This window comes from Aspergillus lentulus (genome assembly GCF_001445615.1).
Source record: "Aspergillus lentulus DNA, contig: Alt01, strain: IFM 54703, whole genome shotgun sequence".
Lineage (NCBI taxonomy): Eukaryota > Fungi > Ascomycota > Eurotiomycetes > Eurotiales > Aspergillaceae > Aspergillus > Aspergillus lentulus.
In genome coordinates, this window is record NW_028322123.1 from 2744498 (window position 1) to 2763881 (window position 19384).

Here is a 19384-nt window from a genome sequence, read left to right on the forward strand (position 1 = left end):
GGGACTAGGCTAGTCAAATCTAGTGATAGGTATGTAGATATTATCTGTATGCTCGATGCCATGCGTGGGTCGTTGAGGGAGTACTTTTTAAAGTTTCAGAGGGATGTGAGTTGAACAATTGACGGATTGTATTGGACGACCAAGCTGCATTGCTGACCTTTCCTTCCTCTTTGTTCCAATGTTGTGAAACTACGGGGCGCCACGGCATTGGAGCTTACAGGCGATCTCAGCTTGGGTAGACTCGAAGAACTCGGCACATTTGAAAGATAGGAGCTTCAGAGACCGATAATGAAATCGGTTGTTGCAGTTGTCGGATGTTGAGTAGACATCAACTTGCATGTCAATTGGTGCCGGGCATGGCCTCTACTCTGAGCGGCTGAATGCTCTCTTGTCTCTCTCAAGAAGTGCTTATCTACGTGGCTTGATACCCGATGACAACTGCGGTCTTCATTGATCTTGTGTCCACATACCCTTCTCCAAAAGTCAACTGCTAGGAAACTTAAATTGTTTTACATTGATCCCTCTAAGATGTCATGAACATAACAGCTTCCTGCCATCGCTTCCATGCATTCCATGCTCTGCAGTCCCAGTCGACAAGCCAGCATCGCCCATCACAATAAACGTGGTACCAATAAGGACAAGAAAAAGGAACAACAGTCTCATAGATGAAGCCATGACGCGGAAGTCGGAAGAGAAATAATAGGAGACTCCCCAATAAATCGAAGATGGATCTATACAAAAATTGGTTTCCCTGGCGCCAAATGACCGCCTTCCTGCACCAGCAAACCGCGTTCAAGGGCATAACCGAGGTGATACACCATCTTCCAGACGTACACATGGAGAGAGAAGATCTAATAAAACAGATAGTGGAAGAAGAATTCAAGCTGGATGGCGGAGCAGCCAATAAAAGCTCCAGTTTCCCACAAGCAAGCGGGTATGATTAGCTCCAGCTATGCTTTAAGGAGGATTTAGAAAGGAGGAGGGATCATGCCCTGAGCCTCGATCTTCTCCTGCTGCTCCATCAATTCCTCGCCAGCGATCTCGAGGGACACAGCAAGACCAAGCTTGGCCGATTGCTACAATGCGATACGGATCAGTAACCATTTGGATCCATCGTACACACAAAGGTTGTATAAAGACAGACAACTCACCTTAGCCTGGTCAATTTCGCCAGCAAAAGTAAGAGAGATGGGCATGGCTATCCGCTTCTCCAGCAAGCAGCTAACCTTACCAGCGCTGTCAACCTGGGCACGGAATGTCGAAGCCCGGAAGTCGTACTTGGCTCCAATAGAGGTGGTACCGTCTCTGCTAGGGCCGCCCATCAAAGCAGCGGCTGCATTAGGAGCAAACTGAAGGTTCATGTCAACACCAGCCTCAACACGCTCAGAGAGCTTTCTCCAATAGGAGGCAGTGAAAACGCCCTGAGCCTGCAGCTGAGCACTGGCAATCCAGTCGTTTGCCTTGTATCTCGCACAGTACGAAAGGGCAGTCTCTGGGCGGGCGTTCATAGCTTGGCGCTGCCAGATCGCTTCGAATCCAAGGGCAAGGCTGGGAGTGATGGACTGAAGATAGCTTCCGACAAAGATTCCAGTAAGGCCACCGTCCAGACAGGATGGGTTGAAGGCCTTAATAGACGCGGAGAAGTCATCACCGGTGTAGTCGTTATCGATTTGCAGGAGGCCCTGGCTAGCACCGGCCATGATCTGAGTGTTGGTCTTGGTGACCAGCTTGGGATTCCATCGGTAGTTGAAAACAGCGGCGAGAGCGCCATCGCTTCCGAAGTTACCTTGCATGAAAACCTGACGAGACGAGCGTTTAGCAACTGAAGTCGGTAAAATTCAAGGAGTCCATTTTATCCAGTAAGCGATGATGCATACCTTAGGAGTTCCGTACATGGCCGAGAAGGCATATGGAGGCAGGTTGCCAGACCCGCCCATGGAGAAGGCGTGCGAGACACGGAACAGGGGAGACATGCCGAAAACCTTTGTCAAGTCTGCACGGAGACCGCTGAACATAAAGTTAGACAGCAGGACCTCCTTCTGCACTTCCCTGGCAATGTTATCCACAGTTCCTGGATTGGACAGGCCGAGGGCCGCCCTTCGCTCGGAGAACGAGTTGTATGCATCTTTGAGGGAGATGGCAGCGGAATTCTCCACAAGGAAAGAAGGAAGGGCTAAAAAGTCGGCCATTGTGGTTGTCTGCGCAGAAGTGGACTGGCGTGAAAAGAGGATATCAAATAATGAGGTTGACCGTCACGCGGGCTTGAGGGACGTCTTTCCTTCTCGCTATCGATGAGATGAGGAAAGACGAGATCTGAGACCAGCCCCGAGATTGCACTTAGAACGTGACGAAGGCAACTTCGCTAGTAGTTGCCGAGTAATTGAAATAATAGCAGGCTGCACCTAACCAGCTCTAGGGGATTGAGACGGTAAGTGGAAGAGTCGCAGCGCAACAATTGTTGATTGATCTTCCCAAGCAGCCTCTGACGGGAAAAAAAGCGACATTTGCTTTTCCGCCCCGGCATGCGTCTTTGGCACATACAGAGTCCCGAAGTCACAGGACTCCAGACTATGCCGCTTCGGGCTTAATTGGGATTGGGTCATTGGGGGCTTGACGATGATGATATAATTGCAGATTGGTAGATGAAGGGTCACTGTTGGCTACTGTAGTCTCTATTATTGACGGAAAACATTTAGCTTGCGAGAAAGATTCAAAAAGTTCTATACGAAATTTCTAAGAAGCATTGTCGAAGTTCACCAAGTGTACCGAGTACCCCCGAAGGTACATTACACTGACTACTTCAAAGCCAGCATTGGGCTGTATATTGGACGCCAGCCATAGGCACAATTCGCTATTGCCGACAAGACGTCTTTTGCCAACCTCTAATCATTACTGGAGCTCGCAGGAACTTATTGGAATCTAATTTCCTTTCTTTTCTTTTTATCTTATTATTGTTATCCTCACCTTTCTCTTTTTCTTTTCTATCTTACCTTTTCCTTTGCCTTTCCCTCGTCACCTGTCCGAAGCTCCCAACTCCGAAGGTTCCTTGGCACTTAGCCTTGGTGAATATCTCTTGTCTGAAGGATACCCTCCTCGCCTCAATCTGTTCTTGAGAGCTTTGCTCTGGATCGTGTTTAGTCAGAGCTCAGTGTCTGAAATATTTCTTTAAGATGGATACACTACTGTAAGGATTGTTGTTATTCCCTTATATCAATGCATTGAGTACTACGGGCCGCCAAAGGAGTCCGGTTCAAGCTTGGTCAAGAAACGAATCATATCCCCCTCCATTGGGCATACACTCGCCTTTGCTATGTAAGACTGTTCAAATCTAACATGGCGCAGAACGGCTGAAATCGTGGCCAATTCCCCTCGGTTCCGACGGAAATCATCGACATTCGTTGATGCAATCCATGATTTGCCTGAGAAGGCCGATTTGGCACCAGCTCAACTGTATAGTACGGAGTCTGGTCGACTTTTCCATTCTGGAAGGATTGTGATTATCACTGTAGGCTTACCAGCGAGGGGCAAGACGTTCGTTCACCATCTTGACGAAAATCGAGCTCGTCCTATAACTGACGCTTCGTGTTATATTTCAGACATATTTCTGTAGCATTGGCGCGCTACCTTCGATGGTTGGTGTTCCTGTCGAATCGGTCTTGCTGTCATCGCTAAGGGAATTGCAGGCTAGGTGTAAAAACTAGGATCTTCCACCTTGGAGATTACAGACGAGCCACGATACCTGTTGGTCAAGACATCCCAGATGACTACTTTTTTGTCAATGGTGAGTCATTCGAGACTCTCTACCGATTTCGTCTTTGTTCTTCTTGCTACAGAGCACGTTTCACACCACACTCGCACCAGCGGATAGTTATATCCTTGACGTCGTTTCGTCCCGCTAACTGAATACAGCATCTGCATCATCGGTTCTATTGAGGCAAAAGATCATGAAAAGGTGTCGTGAAGACATATACCAGTACTTGAATTTCGAAAATGGCCAAATTGCGATTTATGATGCGGTCAATCCTTTAGCCTCTGGCCGACGATCGCTTGCGAAGGAGTTTGCCAAACAAGATATTGAGGTATGAAAATATCAAAACATCTCATTTCACCATACGATTTGTGCGCTGGACTGTTCTAACGGTCAGAACACGTGCAGACGCTCTTCATAGAATCGTGGTGCGATGACGAGCGCATCATTGAGGAAAATGTTCGCAGAGTCAAGATCTCATCCCCAGACGTAAGTAGATCCCTCCTAGCATGTGTCCGATCAAAATGACTTAAAATCTATCAGTACGTTGGCTGGTCATCAGAGGATGCAGTGAAGCACTACTTGACCAGAATATCTGCCAGAATCCCTCAATTTCAAACCATGGAGGAGAAAGACTTGAATTATATCAAGGTATCACTGGCGGAAAGACATGTCAACTTCAATACTAATTGAAATACAGATGATAAACGCGGGAGAAAGACTGATTGTCAACAACAGAAGTTTCGGTTATCTATCTAACCGAATTGTGTTCTATCTTCTCAACCTTCACATCAAGTCCAGGCATACGTACTTTGCACGAGTAAGTCGAGTTCTGGTTGAATGGACTCTCAGACACTAAGCTTTCATTAGGCCGGTGTTTCGTTGGAGGCAGATTCCTATAAAGCCGATGCCTCTCTGTCTGAGCAGGGAGAGGACTACGCAAAGAAAATGACTGAACGTCTCCTGCAGCATAGGGAATCTGAAAAACAGGCCATGATTGACCGAGGAGAGACGGATTATGAACTCAAACCACTGAGAGTTTGGACATCCACCAGACGCAGGACGGTTGAGACAGCGAAATATCTATACGAAAAGGGGTACAAAGTCCGGCAACGCTCACAAATGAGCCAACTGAACCCTGGTGTTTGCGAGAAAATGTCTGAGCGAAGAATTCGCGAAGAGTATCCGGACGAGGTGGCTAAGCATGAGCTAGATCCTTACCACCATCGGTACCCTCGAGCGGAGGTAAGCTCAATTTCAGCTTAAAATCTGACGTTGGCCATCCGAGCTTACGACTATGACAGTCCTACCATGACCTTGCGGTGCGACTCGAACCCATCATTTTAGAACTTGAACGGGAGCAGAACGATCTTCTCATCATAGCTCATGAAAGCGTACTAAGAGTCCTCTATGGTTACCTCATGGCGTGTAATGCTGCTGATATTCCGTTCTTGGAGTTTCCACGTGATGAAATCATCGAAGTAAGGATACATTTAATGCCCCTAGCCTACAGAGCAGCCGACTAACCACTTCGTGCAGATTATCCCGGAAAGCTACCAAAACGAGGCGCGCAGGATACACATTCCTGATTTGCCAAAAGAGATTATACCTGGCTCTCCGCAAGATATCAAGATTCCTGTACCTCCCAGTGGGGTGCCCTCTCCCTTGGTTGGAGGAATAGGCAGTCCCAAGGATGGATTTTCAACACCGCAAAGCGGCCTTCGAACTCCTCGTGAGCCGGAGAGGATATCGCAACAGCACGTGGACGATGTTGTCTGATCGTATGTTCGGTCTGGACTCAATGCTGCGTGTTATACAATTGACCTTGGATCATGTCGAGTGCATGGAAACGATGATTCTTATAGAGCGCATGTAGACTTCCAGGCGGATCTATCCTCCGTGAAGTGTTGAGACGAATACAATATTGTCCCCTGACTGGAGCTCGTATTTCTCTTCGCCTTCCAGTTCCCAGTCGGCATCGTTGATAAGGACGAGGATACCAGGTCGTCTACCACTTTCTGTCAGCCTTGCCACCGATTCATGGGGGCCCCATTCGCGACATACACATTGTCTTCCATTATAAATAGCTCTTTCCTTTGATCCTTCATAACATTGTCAACCAGATATGGTAATAAGTAAGCGATGGTGGGCCGGCCGCCGTCATCTACTTGAGCGGGTAGCGTGATATGATGTTTCCGCTCATTGGAGAAGAGAATCTCTAAACCACCACTGTACGAATGGGAGTCAGCAGGCATTGAGGTGAAAGCAATGCATTCAAAGTTGATCTAACGTGAACTCAACAGTAATAGTGATGCTATCGGCATCACGTTTCACGCTAGAAGGGTCAGCCATGACTGCTTCAGAATGAGCCCACAGCCGGAGAAAATGTGGTTGTCAAATATTAACTCAGGAATAGTCGAGGAGTCGCGTTGACCGCAGACATACGAGTGTGAGGAAAATGCAAACGAAGAGGGGCAGCTCTGCGATGGCCGCGCTTATCGATAAGCTTAAATTCCGGGCACAAAAAGTGGTCATCGAACCGTTCTCTCCTCTCCAATCGAAAGATAGCGCCCTTCTGTCCGTGTCCATAGTTGGACTTTGTCGCTGCGCTTTTATATCATTTTAGTTCACTAATTGGCGATCAATTGTCAGGCGCATCCATGGTGTCAATCACAACAGAATACATCAGTGTCGGGGGGAACAGGCATCCGGCAGCCGCAGACTGGGATGTGCAGTTAGGTGTGCTCGCCTTTGGTGCAGATAACAATGTGGCCTTGTGGGATCCAAGGGTATGAGCTTCCTCGGTGCTTCAATTGGTTCTCGACGCAACCCGACTAATACTGCTGTTGCCTGTCTAGGATGCCTCTCAGCGCGGGGTTTATGCCCTCCTCGTTGGCCATACCGACAAAGTCAGTGCGGTCAGATTCTACACATGTCCCGCCACGGGTACGAAGCTGCTTCTTACCGGCTCCATTGACCAAACGATTCGGATATGGCGGGCTGATGCAGTCGACCCCACCAAATTCGCCCATGCACATACTCTTACGGGTCATACATGCTCAGTAAATACGATTGCCGTTGCCGATGGCGTCGCAATCGTCGCATCTGGAGCCGCAGATGGTACCGTCAAGATCTGGAAGATCGACACGCTGGAAACCGTAATAAAGGCCGATCTATTTCAGGATCTTACGATGAAACCTCGCTTCTTCCCGCTGGCATTATCACTGAAGCCGCTGTCAACAGAATCGAAAGACAAACCCGTGGTATTGGCAGTTGCCGGCACGATGAATAATGTTCAGATTTATGTTTCTGGGAACGTAATCGCTGGTGCAAGCTTTAGTCTATCTGCGACTCTTCCAGGCCATGAGGCATGGGTACGTTCCCTCTCCTTCACCGAGGATAAACAAAGCAAGTCGGGGGACCTATTGCTCGTCTCAGCCAGCCAAGATAAATATATCCGGTTGTGGAGGCTTCAACGAGGAGAGGCCACCAAGTCTACACTAGCAGATGATGCAGATCCTATGCTTGGCGGGCTTGAAACGACTTTATCCAATAAAGCTCATCAGTTCGAAGCAGCCGGGTCCAAATATTCGGTCACTTTCGAAGCTCTTCTTTTCGGGAATGAGGATTGGATCTACACGACCTGTTGGAACCCAAGCACGGAACGCCAACAGCTGCTTTCTGCTTCTGCAGACAATACTTTGACAATCTGGGAGCAGGATCCGGTATCCGGAGTATGGCTCTCCGCAGAGAGGATGGGAGAAATCAGCGTCCAAAAGGGATCCACCACAGCTACAGGAAGCACTGGCGGCTTCTGGATTGGACTTTGGTCTCCGGACGGAAGGCAAGTCGTGAGTCTGGGCCGAACAGGTAGCTGGAGGGCATGGAGGTATGATGCCGATTCGGACATGTGGCTGCAGGCACTGGGGATAACGGGTCATGTGCGTTCTGTGAACGGTGTGCAGTGGGAACCAACCGGGGGGTATTTGCTTTCCACCAGCGCAGACCAGACTACTCGCCTGCATGCAGAGTGGTCGCGTGAGGGACTGAAGTCGTGGCATGAGTTTTCAAGGCCACAGATTCATGGCTACGATCTGAACTGCATTGATACCTTGGGACCCGCGCGCTTTGTATCAGGCGCTGACGAAAAGCTTTTACGGGTGTTCAACGAGCCGAAACCTGTCGCCCAACTACTGGGGAAGCTGGCGGGGTTTAAACCAGAAACGGATGAAGAGCTTCCAGATACTGCACAGATTCCGGTTCTCGGCTTGTCTAACCAGGCCGTGGGCGAGGAAATCCCAATGGAGGTAGACGAAGAGAGTGCTGCGGGGGCACGGCAAGTCCAAGCAAACCAGGCAATGATATCAAACCTGTGCCATCCACCGCTGGAAGACCAGTTGGCTCGCTATACGCTATGGCCCGAGCATGAGAAGCTCTATGGTCACGGTTACGAGATATCAGCCGTGGCCGTGAATCACGATCGCACCCTGGTTGCGACTGCTTGTAAAGCAAGCTCAATAGATCATGCGGTGATACGGCTGTACGACACTTCTGACTGGCGTGAAATTCGACCTTCCCTGAAAGCGCATTCTTTGACTATCACAAGTCTGTGCTTTTCGAGTGATGACCAATACCTTCTCAGTGTTGGGCGAGATCGGCAGTGGGCTGTCTTCCTACGAAGTGGGCAGGACCCTTCTTCATTCTCGCTTCTGACATCGAACCCCAAGGGCCATTCTAGAATGATTCTAGATGCGGCATGGGCTCCCCAAGCGGCAAATCCTGTCTTCGCGACGGCTGGCCGAGACAAATCAGTAAAACTATGGGAGAAGGTCGATGATTCGTTCGCTTGCAAGACTACTATCTCTCTAGAAAGCCCGGTCACAGCTGTTTCGGTCCTTCCAGATGTACTTGACGCTTCCTTCCTCCTTGCAACGGGCGAGGAAAGTGGAAAATTATCGGTCTACCGGGTGACTCTGGACGGTCTGGAAGCGAGACACGTTGCTACTGTCGATAAATCGGTATCTCCCTCTAGAGCGATCACCCAATTATCATGGCGGCCGTTCCATCGGAAGGATGTTAGAGATAACGAATGGAAATTAGAACTTGCTGTAGCAAGTGAGGATTCCTCGGTGCGCGTATATGGTATTTCTGACATGCTTTCGTGAAATGCCATGTATATATACACAACGAAAGAAGTACAAAAACGCAATCATGAGCTCATGTCATGGATGTTGAATAGCTCCAGAATGTTGAATGATGCCTGACCTTTATCGTCCAGAAACCAAGCCGTAAACCGCCGCCATGCTATTGTGGTTGAACAGAATGTTTGTTGAAGAAAAAGTAGTATTCCAGAAAATTAGACAATCAGAGAATCAGCCGCTCCGGATGGAGGAGAGTCTGATCAGGTTGACTTCTCCAGCCCATATCCCCCAAGTCCGTCCAGTGACCCGTAGGTCTTGCTCTGGCTGGATTGCCCGTTCCTCGGTCCTCTGGCCGAAAGGTCCTCCTTAAGCCACTTGAGCACAAGCTCGCCGAGCTGACTGTTCTCTGATGTCTCGGTGACCTCACTCTTGAAATTCTCCACGGGCCCCCATTGCCTGACGTTTCCGAGGTGCATATGCACGAGATGGGTGGGCCACTGCGACAAATTATCCAGGATGTGCGTGGCATAGACAATCGTGCAGGGTCTTGTCTCTGTCTCCCGTTTGAGGAAGGAGAGGAAGTTACTCCTAGAAAGCAAGTCGAGGTCCACAGTGATTTCATCCAGCAGAAGCACCTGCCAAGGGCGGAGCAGACCCATGGCCAGCTGCACACGGCGGCGCTCACCATCCGACACGGCATGCATACGCCAACGGAGGTCAATGTCGAGAATCTCAACCAGCTCATCCCTACGCTCGGGATAGGCGTCACCGCCCACAGATGCTAGAAGCGTGGGGACGTCGATGTCCGTCCGGACAATGCTGTTCAGAACCCACTCGACACCTAGGTAAGTCACCCCTTCCAGGCCATGCTTGAAGGGGTCCCTGCCAGAAACAGAAATTGTGTCTGTCGGGGCCAAGCGCTTGCCTGCCAGCAAGCGCAGGAGAGTGGTCTTGCCCGCACCATTCGCTACAACGGCGTTAGCAATCGGTCATGACTCATCTAGGCTAGAGGGGACCAAATCACCTCCAATGAGCAATGTCCGGCTCCCTGCAGGGAGACTGAGAGACACATTCGTCAAGCCTGAAGAACCATCCTGGAACTTATAATTCAGGCCATTCACGTCGATTGAAGGACCCGTATGATTGTCTGAGTCTGCCATGTCTAGACGAGGAGGAACTACGGCGGTGGTTAAGACAGTGTTGTCCTGATATGAAGAACACTTACTACTTCTAAATGGCAAGGGGTTCATAAACCTATTCGCTTGTTAATTCTGAATAAGAGAGTGACCACAACAGATTGTCAATAGGACTTATTCTAGAAACGTGCTTATGACTCGATTGACAGTAGTCCGTGAGGTAGGTAGCATCGGAGTGAGGAGGACGTATGTCATGTGATCTACTTACGCCATTGTGTCTGAAAATGAAGTTGAACTTTGTGAGTCGCGCTGGACAGAGTAGTTTGAGGATCTATCAACTATATATAAATTTGATAACCTGCCTTTGGCTGTAGGCAGTGCGGCAATTTTATATATATATAATGAAGCAAAATAAAAAATATAAAAACATACAACAGCCAGGATTCGCTGGTGGTCACCCACCCAACTACTAACCGGCCGGCGTGTGGCTTAAGTACGGCTGAGCGGACGGGAAGCCCTGTTTTCCACACCCTATGGTCGTATGTGCTAGGTACTGCAGTGCAAAGGCTTATATACCGGGGGAATTCCCATCCTTTCCCAGCATTTCTTGAATATTAACACTGGACCGACTGACCATTGAAGAGGATTAGTTGGATAGAGTCATCAGCTTGTCCTAAATTCCATCACAATTGGGCTATATTGCTACATATCGAGTACTTCATGATGAGAAGCTGAATCTATGTTGAAGCGGAGACCGATGAGGTAATGTCGGCATGTATATATTTGCATGCACTTTTTTTCCCGTGTTTGATTGAGACTGCAACGCCCTTTGACCGCCAAAGCATCTGCTTTGTACCTTATAGCTAGAGGAAAATGGACTCGTAATGACAAGAATCCTCCATGTGGCTCTCCCATGCTCAACTTTCTCCGCTCTTTCTGGCGCATCAAACGCCCATTGACCATGGAGCCCCTCATTGCCGTCGTCGGTGCCACGGGCACCGGCAAATCCAAGGTGAGGGAGACAGGAAAGAGAAAGATTAACCAAAGAAATCCTTTGCTAACGACTGTAGATAGCTTGCGGTGGATTTAGCCACCCGTTTCAACGGTGAAATCATAAATGGCGACGCTATGCAAATGTACCGTGGCCTACCCATCATCACGAATCAGATACCAATCGAGGAACGGAACGGCATCGCACACCACTTGATCAGTTGTGTCGATTTTGAAGAAGAGCCGTGGCGCATAGGGCATTTCAAAAGGGAATGCCTGCGACTAATAAAGGACATACACTCCCGAGGGAAGCTTCCCATTCTGGTCGGAGGAACGCACTACTACACACAAACGGTACTCTTCAAGGATCAGCTGGTCGAAGAGAGCCTCTTTTCAGGCGACAATGATGATGCACATTTCCATGAGGAGACCGAGCCTACGTCCGCAAAGTGGCCCATCCTTGATGCGCCGCCAGAGGTGGTCTTTCAGAAATTAAAGGAAGTCGATCCCGTTATCGCCAGTCGATGGCATCCAAACGACGTGCGCAAAATCCGACGGTCCTTGGAGATTTACTTTCAAACCGGCAAACCGGCCTCCGAGGTTTACGCGGAGCAGAAGCGTCAGAAATATGCGACGGAGACAAATGGAGATTCTTCACCGGGCCTAGGACAGCTCCGTTACCCGACACTGATATTCTGGGTGCATTCGGAGAAGGAGACATTGAACTGCCGGCTTGCCAGACGTGTAGATTCTATGGTGGAGCAAGGCTTGATGGCAGAGGCCCAGAGAATGTGGGCTTATCTTCGGGAGAAAAAAAGGCAAGGCATTACTGTTGATCAAACAAGAGGAGTCTGGGTCTCCATCGGGTTCAAGGAATTAGCACCCTACTTTGACGCCTTGGAAAACGGTGAATTGTGTGAAGGGGAGCTTGAAGCACTCAAACAGCCGTCGATCGAGCTGGTGAAAATCGCAACACGTCAATATGCGACATCACAGATCAAATGGATACGGAACAAGCTTTGGAAGGCGCTTGCTGACGCCAGTGCGACAAATAATTTGTATCTTCTGGACAGTACAAACGTTGAAGACTGGCAGAGGTGTGTTACCGAACCGTCTGAGCGCCTGACTCAAGCGCTCCTCAACGACGAACCCAGACCGGATCCTAAATCCCTCTCGGACATGGCAAGAAAAACACTGGGCGCGCGGGAGGCTCAGGCGCAGACGCAGCGCAGCGACGTGCTTCAGACCTTTACATGTGAGATCTGCAGTAGAACGATGGCGACCGAAGACCAGTGGAATATCCACCTGAACGGGCGTGCCCACAAGAGGGCAATCAAGAATGCGGCAAAAAGAGCAGAGCGTGAAAAGTATCTGCGCAACCAGCAGACCTTAGGTGTTGGTCAAAATTGTGACGATCCAACTCCTACTGAGCAGCCTTCAACGCCGCAGTAGAAAATAGACCTGTTTTCGGTTCACGAAAAAATCACATTGGCTGCTTTCCTCTGGCAGGCAGAGCAACCCTCTTCGACTTAGATTTCCAGTATCCATTCTATGAGAAATTATACATAGTGGCCCGAGTCATACTGTGGGTGAATACCACACTTTGCCCAACGCTTCAAGTCTCCCGTATCATGGCAGCTGGACATGCGAGGGTGGCCACTTCATCACCTTGCCGATATACTGACGTAGGCAAATAGAGCCTCTCAGCGTCGTACGAGGTGGCGATGATTGTCATCTTTTCGCGTCGATCCCCGAGCATGTTGTACTCGTATTATATCTGTCCGGCCTGGCAATATTCACCCACCAAATGCAACCGCACGACAGGACTTCAGGACTCGGAAACCGGCTTTAAAAGCCAGTGCTGTGGTCAGGCTGCTCACGTTGAGTGCTTACCACTGTACCGGGCAGCTCAAATACATTACTTCCATTGTAGCCTGACGCGAAGTCGGCGAGCCCACTATAATTGCTTTGATCGAACCGGCAGACAGATTCGAGGACATGCCGCGGTTGTTGCATTTCAAAACATTTGAAATGCAAGTTCTCCCCAATCAAACAGTTTGTAGGCGCCGACCTCCACCTACCATGAGCGTGATCGCCAATCCAGAAACGACGTGGAGATGATGTCGCCTGTGCCAGTCTCCTCAACCTTGAACACCTGAATAAGCGAAGACTTCTCCAGCTTACGGATTCGCCACGTTCCTCCCTCTTTAATTGTGGATTTGAGCCCTTTGAGCCCATTATTAGCTGAAGGGACATAGAAGCAGGGGCATTCCAGTGCAGATGCTGAGACTTACATTCGAGGAATGCAGCAGCGAAGTTGATGCAAATGTTACCATCCCACGTACCCCGTCCAAGCTTCTTTACCTTATTTGGTATACTGGCCGTTTCGAGCTCTTCCAAACGATGAACTATACCGTGATTGTCGCGAAAACCAACAATGATCTTGGGAACGCCAAGGAGGAACGACTGTGCCCAGAACTTTAGAAGCTTTCGCTCATACTTGATCATGTCACGGTCGTTCCTGATCTCTGCCGAAGTCTTCAGCTCAACCCAATTGATGGGGTCTTCCTTGCGGTCGGGTTTGCAGTCCCACACTAGCACACCAGCATCAGCACAGGCTTTGACACGACCCCTAAAATCGCCAGAGGCATGCATCTAGAGTGGGGAGAGCATACCGGCATCAACTTCACCACCAATTATCAAACGGGAACTCCCTATGCCTGTCCGAACAACAGAGCAGTATTGCGCATTGTTGTTGACCACGAGGGCTTCGCGACTTTCGATCTCAGCCCGAGGCGTTGGGTCCCATGGCTGCTGAAGTAAACATAGGGTCTCAAATTTGTAGCCTAGATTGCAATTTCAGCTTCTTGTCAAATCAGTTCATGAAGCGGTAACCTTACCCCAGTATGCCATCAGATCCTGGGAGGCCATTCCCGGGGGCATTCTTTGATTCTGCTGGATTTGTTTTTGTTGGTTTTTATAGGCGTTGTTCTCCTCAATGAAACTAATCCTCATCAGCGTCACAGAACTAGCGGAGCCTCAGAAGGATATACAAACATTGTACCCTGCATCTTCACAGTTAAAATGTAAACCACTTATCAATGAGCTTGGACAACGCCTACCTGGAAACAAGTCGCATTCATTTCGAAACTATCGTTCAGATCAGTAAGATGAAGCCATTGCATATATCCTGTGTACATACCCGTTGAGATTGTCAAAAGGAGCAGTCAAAATCTGCAGGAGGCGTTAGTCTCAGTAACAGCCACTTTCCAGATGAAATAGACTTGAGCGACTTACCTTCGTCATCATGCCTCTCCATGTGATGATATCCGCTTCGCATCGCTTTTCAGTCTCTTTTTCCAGGGCCATAATGGTCTCTAGCAAAGCGTCTAGATGCTCATCGGCAGTATCATCTAGCTTCTGGAAAGTGTCGAAGCCACGATTCAAATCCGCCGGGAGGCGCGGTGTATAATAGTACCGGAGGGACGAATCCCCGAGGTGGAACTTATGCTCATCATCATATGAGAAGCAAGTGATCTCCTGTTTTCGGGTTATTTTCAAGTTTTTGTCTTGTATGGACATGGAAAGAACATACCTTTGGACGTCGGATTGTGGTATTGGCGCCATAGAAGCGGCCAATTGGCTGGATATCAAATGCACCTCCATCCATAGCTTCTTCGCTCGATGCGTATCGGGCCTATATCGGGCCTATTGTTAAAGGAAATCAAGTGATGCTCCAAGGGAAAGCTATTTGAAGCTCTGGCATCTATATAGGCTCCTTGCGACCAATCCGGATTGTTAGGTAAAGCTAGACGCCAGTCATATGATCGTCTAGATGCGCTGACAGATGCTCAAATGAGGAGCAACTACACCTCGATTGATCGATGCACGTCAAACTTGCTGGGTTGGAATATTTTCCGCCGAAGTAACAAGGGGCCTGGATCTGGAGAAGCTCCGCGGTTCTGGAAGACACCAGGGAAGTTCCCCACCAAAAGTTCTCGACACTCGTCCATCCGCTCCCAGCTGTCGCTGATCTTGTTCTGTTATCCACCTAGGCTGGAATCCCTCTGCAAATTTGTTTGTTCACAATAAATTGGTATCTTAGCTTTTTATACCCTCGAGCAACTCTCTTGAATTTGTGGTTCCCCCCGTCAGTCCCCGGTCACTTGTCGGCACTCCGAGATGACCTCACGCATCGACAAGACGATTGCTCGGCAGCGCGAGAAGTAGGTTTGCCTCGAGCTTTGACATACGACAATGATGTCTTATTTCCAAGCTCTCAAGAAAAGAATCATGGATATTAACTTTAGTTCTCATCTGCAGAATCGCCTCCGGTGCTTACTACGAAGCTCACCAACAACTCCGCGTCATCGCTGCGCGATACATCAAACAATCCAATTATGAGGCCGCTGCTGAAATATTGGCTGGCGGTGCGACTGCTCTTCTGAGAGCTGGATCTCAGCAGGGCGCTTCTGCGAGTGGAGGAGACTTGGCTATAATGTTGGTAGACGAGGTGTACACCAAGGCGGGGTGGGGGATTACTGGAGGAGATGATGATGCGGAGGGTCGAGCCCGAAAGAGTGAGTTTGATCTCGTCTATTGAACATCATACGCTATCTCTTGATGGATGAAGGACTTTCTGAGTGAATCTATATGGAACCAGCGCTAGCTGGTGGGCTAAGGATATTGGACTTTCTGAGATCGGATCGGCTGACGATGCTTCCTCATACAGAGCGCTTAATAGAGCTTCTGCGTGAATTCCCGTCGGAAGAGCCCACGAGGAAGAGATTCATTCAGGAGATGATCGGCTGGAGCGGACGGTTCGGTCCTGTGGAGAGAGGAGATGCGGAGCTGCACCATGCGGCTGGTTCGGTATACGCCGAGGGTTCGTTTGCCATATGTGACCGTGAATTTACAACGCATTGATAATTTTTGCCAGACAATGAGCCATATGACGCCGAGAAGCATCTCATTCTTGGAACCTCCGAATCCGCCGAGACGCTCGCGAAACTCGAGTACGAGTGGTACACGAACGACGAGCCCCATACGGCGGCTATATACGCCTCTCGTGCAGTCTTTCCTTACTTGTTAGTCGGGAACCTCCGCAACGCCAACAAAGCCTTCCTCATCTTCACCTCAAGGCTCTCTTCCTCAAATGCGTCCCTTGGTGTACAAGAAGTCAGCAGCGCCAGCTCCGATGTTCGAGTTTTCCCGTCTCTGCCTTTGCTGAACTTCATAAGCATGCTGCTTCTCACTATCCAGCGAGGTAGCGCAGACCTTTTCAAGCAGTTAACTGCCCATTATGCATCGCAGATCCAAGAAGTAGGGATCTGGGATGATGCCTTGTCACAGATCGGCGAGCAATACTTCGCGATCAAAGTTCCGAGACAAGGTAACCCACTTCTGGATATGATGGGCAGTATGCTTTTCGGAGGTCAGAACCAGGGCGGAAGTAGGAGGGCACCCCAGGGACGGAGTCAGTCGAAGACCGTGGAGGCGCCGCCGGCCAGCATGGAGCTCGATTAGATGAACCAGGCCACGACGTCGTGCTTGATATATGCATCTTGAACATATTAACCAAGTAGATACCAGATAGATAATTGAAGCGTGATTATCCAGTGGTACTTGGCTTGTCCCCTGCAAGCTGGCTTAGGCACGTGGATCTACTTCTGGCTCGTACATCCAGTTGTCTTCCTCGAGCGCTGCTACTCTACTTCGGAGACTTTGATGGATGAGATTGAGGATCTCTGTCGACTATTAGTGCTTTAATTACAAACAGTACGCAAGCAGAGGATCACATGTGACACGCAGGTCCGCGTTAGACCCACAGTTCGCATGCACTTACCGGCTGGTTCGTTGCTCATTTGTCTGTTTCGGTTCCGATACATCAATTCTGCTAGGCTTGCCTCGATCTCTTCGACAGGCCAGTCACGTCAGCAGCTTCATTCAGACCACCAATCGTTTCTCTAGCCTGCTAACGTACTTTCTTTTTCTCGCCCGCTGATCTCAGTTTGGCTAGCTGAATCGACAGCCGTAGCTCCTGCTCCCCCGCTAGTCCCACCCTCGTCCAAACCATCCATCCCGTCGCCATTCTCACTGGTAATTGCAGGCGGAAGAACAGGAATGTCAAGCTTGTAACCACCGTTCTTGTCCCTGACCACGATATCTCCGTTGTCCAAGGAACCAGAACTCAGAGAGGGGCCCACTGACTCGGAAGAAGACTGTAGCATATGAGGGGGAGGACCCGAAATCCCATTGCTTCTGCCGCTTGGCATTGACCCAGAAGTAGCAGAGACGGGGCGTCTGCTGAGATTATGGTGGAAGAGATTGCGTCTGACGGAGGTTGTACCCATCCTGGCAGGCGAGCTGCAGGAACAGGTCTTAGGTTGATTGAGAAAGCACCTAGCAGGACCGATGTGCTGCCAGAAGCTGAGAAGAAGCTGTGATGCTTGTTGGCCCAAGAATAGGTGCTTGTAATGTGACGTGATTAAGCCAGATGCGGCTCTGAAATGAGTGTCAATACAATTCAAGCTAGTCGAGGCTGTAACAAAGAATGATCCTAGAACAATAAAATGAATGGTGAGGCATAACAATAAACAGCCAATGCTGGTGGCAGTGGGTGGAGATGAAAGGGCGGAATTGATCCAGAGTCCCAATTAAGCCCAATCTGGACCATCCCGACGCGTCTCCAACCTTCGCGTCTTCCAAGAGCCAGGTCGCTTAACAGTTAATCTGCCTCTTTTTTCACATTACAAAAAACTGCAGGAACTCCTAATACAGCTCATTATTCCTGCATTCAACTCTTCGCAATGGTGCAAGCAGAATCCTCAGCAAGTGCTTCTCGAAATAGCCTCAAGGCCGTTACTGCGGGAGCTCCCCCCGATTATGAACTACCCTGGTTTGTAAACAAGATCACGGAGTTCTACTTGACGATTTCTAATAGATGACCTCTTTAGGGTGGAGAAATATCGCCCCATCTTTCTCGATGACATCGTCGGCAATACAGAAACAATTGAGCGCCTGAAAATTATAGCCAAAGATGGCAACATGCCCCACGTTATCATCTCGGGCATGCCTGGTATCGGCAAGACTACCTCAATTCTGTGCTTGGCGAGGCAACTACTAGGAGGGGCTTACAAGGAGGCGGTCTTGGAACTAAATGCTAGTGACGAACGAGGTATGTTGCTTTGAGTCAGCCCAGTCTGATCCAGTCTGACGATTCGTTAGGTATCGATGTTGTCAGGAGCCGAATCAAAGGTTTTGCACAGAAGAAGGTGACACTCCCACCGGGCCGTCACAAGATCGTCATTCTCGATGAAGCGGATAGGTGTGATCCATAATTAACAATATGTACGGAGAGTCGCTGACAATTTATAGCATGACCCCTGGCGCGCAGCAGGCATTACGACGGACGATGGAAATCTACTCTTCTACAACACGATTCGCATTTGCTTGCAACCAGTCAAATAAGATCATTGAACCCATTCAATCTCGATGCGCTATCCTGCGCTACGCCCGATTGACAGACGCACAGGTGGTGAAACGATTGAAACAGATATGCGATGCCGAGAAGGTGGAACACACAGAAGATGGGATCGCTGCCCTGGTTTTCAGTGCTGAGGGAGACATGCGTCAGGCTATCAATAACCTGCAGAGCACATGGTCAGGTTTTGGCCTGGTCAGTGGGGATAACGTCTTTCGTGTGGTCGACAGTCCACATCCGATCAAGGTCCAAGCTATGATCAAGGCTTGCTGGGAAGGAAAGGTTGACGCTGCGCTAGAAATACTGAACGAATTATGGTATGCGCATGATGCGTTCCATTATTGCTTTCTAACCGATATACTGATAAGTACGCTTAGGGGTCTCGGTTACTCATCTCATGATATCATCAGCACCATGTTTCGAGTCACCAAGACAATTCCGACATTGTCAGAGCATTCGAAGCTGGAATTTATCAGGGAGATCGGATTCACACATATGCGCATTCTCGACGGTGTGCAATCGCTCCTTCAACTGAGTGGCTGCGTATCCAAGCTTTGCAAAATCAACATGAAGCCCCAACTGTTTGAGCCTCCGAAGGCCTAGATATCCGCGAAAAGCATTTTCATAGGACATGTACATGGTGTTGCGGCGTTCCAACGGCCGGGAAGTCTGACCCTCTTTTCTTAATGCAACGAGCTGAACTGGTGCATTTGGGATTATGCATCCTCGAGAATCTTCATATGGTATTATAGTTTTGTACAATTCAAAGCCACTTAGATTTTTATATGCGTCAATTAAGCACAGAGTGCTGAATATACTAGCAGTTCTCAACCCAGACTTGTGACTTACGGGTATGCCAGCTTATTGCGCATCCCTTAGGGGACTA

General features: G+C 49.3%; 9 protein-coding genes and 1 non-coding gene across 10 annotated transcripts; 5 read left to right on the forward strand and 5 right to left on the reverse strand.

Annotated features, from left to right (window-relative positions):
- Positions 1 to 968: 968 nt before the first annotated feature.
- On the reverse strand, positions 969 to 2189 carry tom40 (TOM complex pore protein TOM40; the record flags this gene model as incomplete). Its single annotated transcript, XM_033558833.2, has 3 exons — positions 969 to 1076; positions 1152 to 1799; positions 1878 to 2189. The coding sequence occupies 3 exons, from the start codon at positions 2187 to 2189 to the stop codon at positions 969 to 971; spliced, it is 1068 nt and encodes a 355-aa protein (XP_033414724.2).
- A 1755-nt stretch (positions 2190 to 3944) lies between these two features.
- Positions 3945 to 5527, forward strand: ALT_0841 (bifunctional fructose-2,6-bisphosphate 2-phosphatase/6-phosphofructo-2-kinase; the record flags this gene model as incomplete). The annotated part of the gene is made up of 7 exons (XM_033558832.2): positions 3945 to 4079; positions 4157 to 4237; positions 4292 to 4399; positions 4449 to 4568; positions 4619 to 4993; positions 5053 to 5229; positions 5288 to 5527. 7 exons carry the CDS (start codon positions 3945 to 3947, stop codon positions 5525 to 5527), a joined length of 1236 nt encoding a protein of 411 aa, XP_033414723.2.
- Positions 5528 to 6408: 881 nt separating this feature from the next.
- ALT_0842 (Elongator subunit ELP2) lies at positions 6409 to 8913 on the forward strand (the record flags this gene model as incomplete). The annotated part of the gene is made up of 2 exons (XM_033558830.2): positions 6409 to 6537; positions 6607 to 8913. 2 exons carry the CDS (start codon positions 6409 to 6411, stop codon positions 8911 to 8913), a joined length of 2436 nt encoding a protein of 811 aa, XP_033414721.2.
- Positions 8914 to 9149: 236 nt separating this feature from the next.
- Positions 9150 to 10049, reverse strand: ALT_0843 (putative ABC transporter; the record flags this gene model as incomplete). The annotated part of the gene is made up of 2 exons (XM_033558829.2): positions 9150 to 9856; positions 9914 to 10049. The coding sequence occupies 2 exons, from the start codon at positions 10047 to 10049 to the stop codon at positions 9150 to 9152; spliced, it is 843 nt and encodes a 280-aa protein (XP_033414720.2).
- A 401-nt stretch (positions 10050 to 10450) lies between these two features.
- On the reverse strand, positions 10451 to 10566 carry ALT_r003. The gene has a single exon (XR_004500624.2). It is a non-coding gene; the product is annotated as an 8S ribosomal RNA (ribosomal RNA).
- Positions 10567 to 10938: 372 nt separating this feature from the next.
- Positions 10939 to 12467, forward strand: ALT_0844 (tRNA dimethylallyltransferase; the record flags this gene model as incomplete). The annotated part of the gene is made up of 2 exons (XM_033558828.2): positions 10939 to 11037; positions 11100 to 12467. The coding sequence occupies 2 exons, from the start codon at positions 10939 to 10941 to the stop codon at positions 12465 to 12467; spliced, it is 1467 nt and encodes a 488-aa protein (XP_033414719.2).
- A 625-nt stretch (positions 12468 to 13092) lies between these two features.
- On the reverse strand, positions 13093 to 14685 carry ALT_0845 (DXO/RAI1 family decapping nuclease; the record flags this gene model as incomplete). The annotated part of the gene is made up of 9 exons (XM_089599052.1): positions 13093 to 13259; positions 13310 to 13609; positions 13691 to 13861; positions 13916 to 14019; positions 14073 to 14080; positions 14138 to 14165; positions 14218 to 14249; positions 14313 to 14555; positions 14611 to 14685. 9 exons carry the CDS (start codon positions 14683 to 14685, stop codon positions 13093 to 13095), a joined length of 1128 nt encoding a protein of 375 aa, XP_089456716.1.
- A 512-nt stretch (positions 14686 to 15197) lies between these two features.
- Positions 15198 to 16541, forward strand: ALT_0846 (protein GET4; the record flags this gene model as incomplete). Its single annotated transcript, XM_033558826.2, has 4 exons — positions 15198 to 15241; positions 15339 to 15595; positions 15748 to 15900; positions 15955 to 16541. The coding sequence occupies 4 exons, from the start codon at positions 15198 to 15200 to the stop codon at positions 16539 to 16541; spliced, it is 1041 nt and encodes a 346-aa protein (XP_033414717.2).
- Positions 16542 to 16664: 123 nt separating this feature from the next.
- ALT_0847 (uncharacterized protein) lies at positions 16665 to 17368 on the reverse strand (the record flags this gene model as incomplete). Its single annotated transcript, XM_033558825.1, has 3 exons — positions 16665 to 16762; positions 16861 to 16929; positions 16999 to 17368. The coding sequence occupies 3 exons, from the start codon at positions 17366 to 17368 to the stop codon at positions 16665 to 16667; spliced, it is 537 nt and encodes a 178-aa protein (XP_033414716.1).
- A 456-nt stretch (positions 17369 to 17824) lies between these two features.
- Positions 17825 to 19101, forward strand: ALT_0848 (replication factor C subunit 4; the record flags this gene model as incomplete). Its single annotated transcript, XM_033558824.2, has 5 exons — positions 17825 to 17913; positions 17972 to 18192; positions 18243 to 18342; positions 18393 to 18815; positions 18876 to 19101. The coding sequence occupies 5 exons, from the start codon at positions 17825 to 17827 to the stop codon at positions 19099 to 19101; spliced, it is 1059 nt and encodes a 352-aa protein (XP_033414715.2).
- Positions 19102 to 19384: the final 283 nt, after the last annotated feature.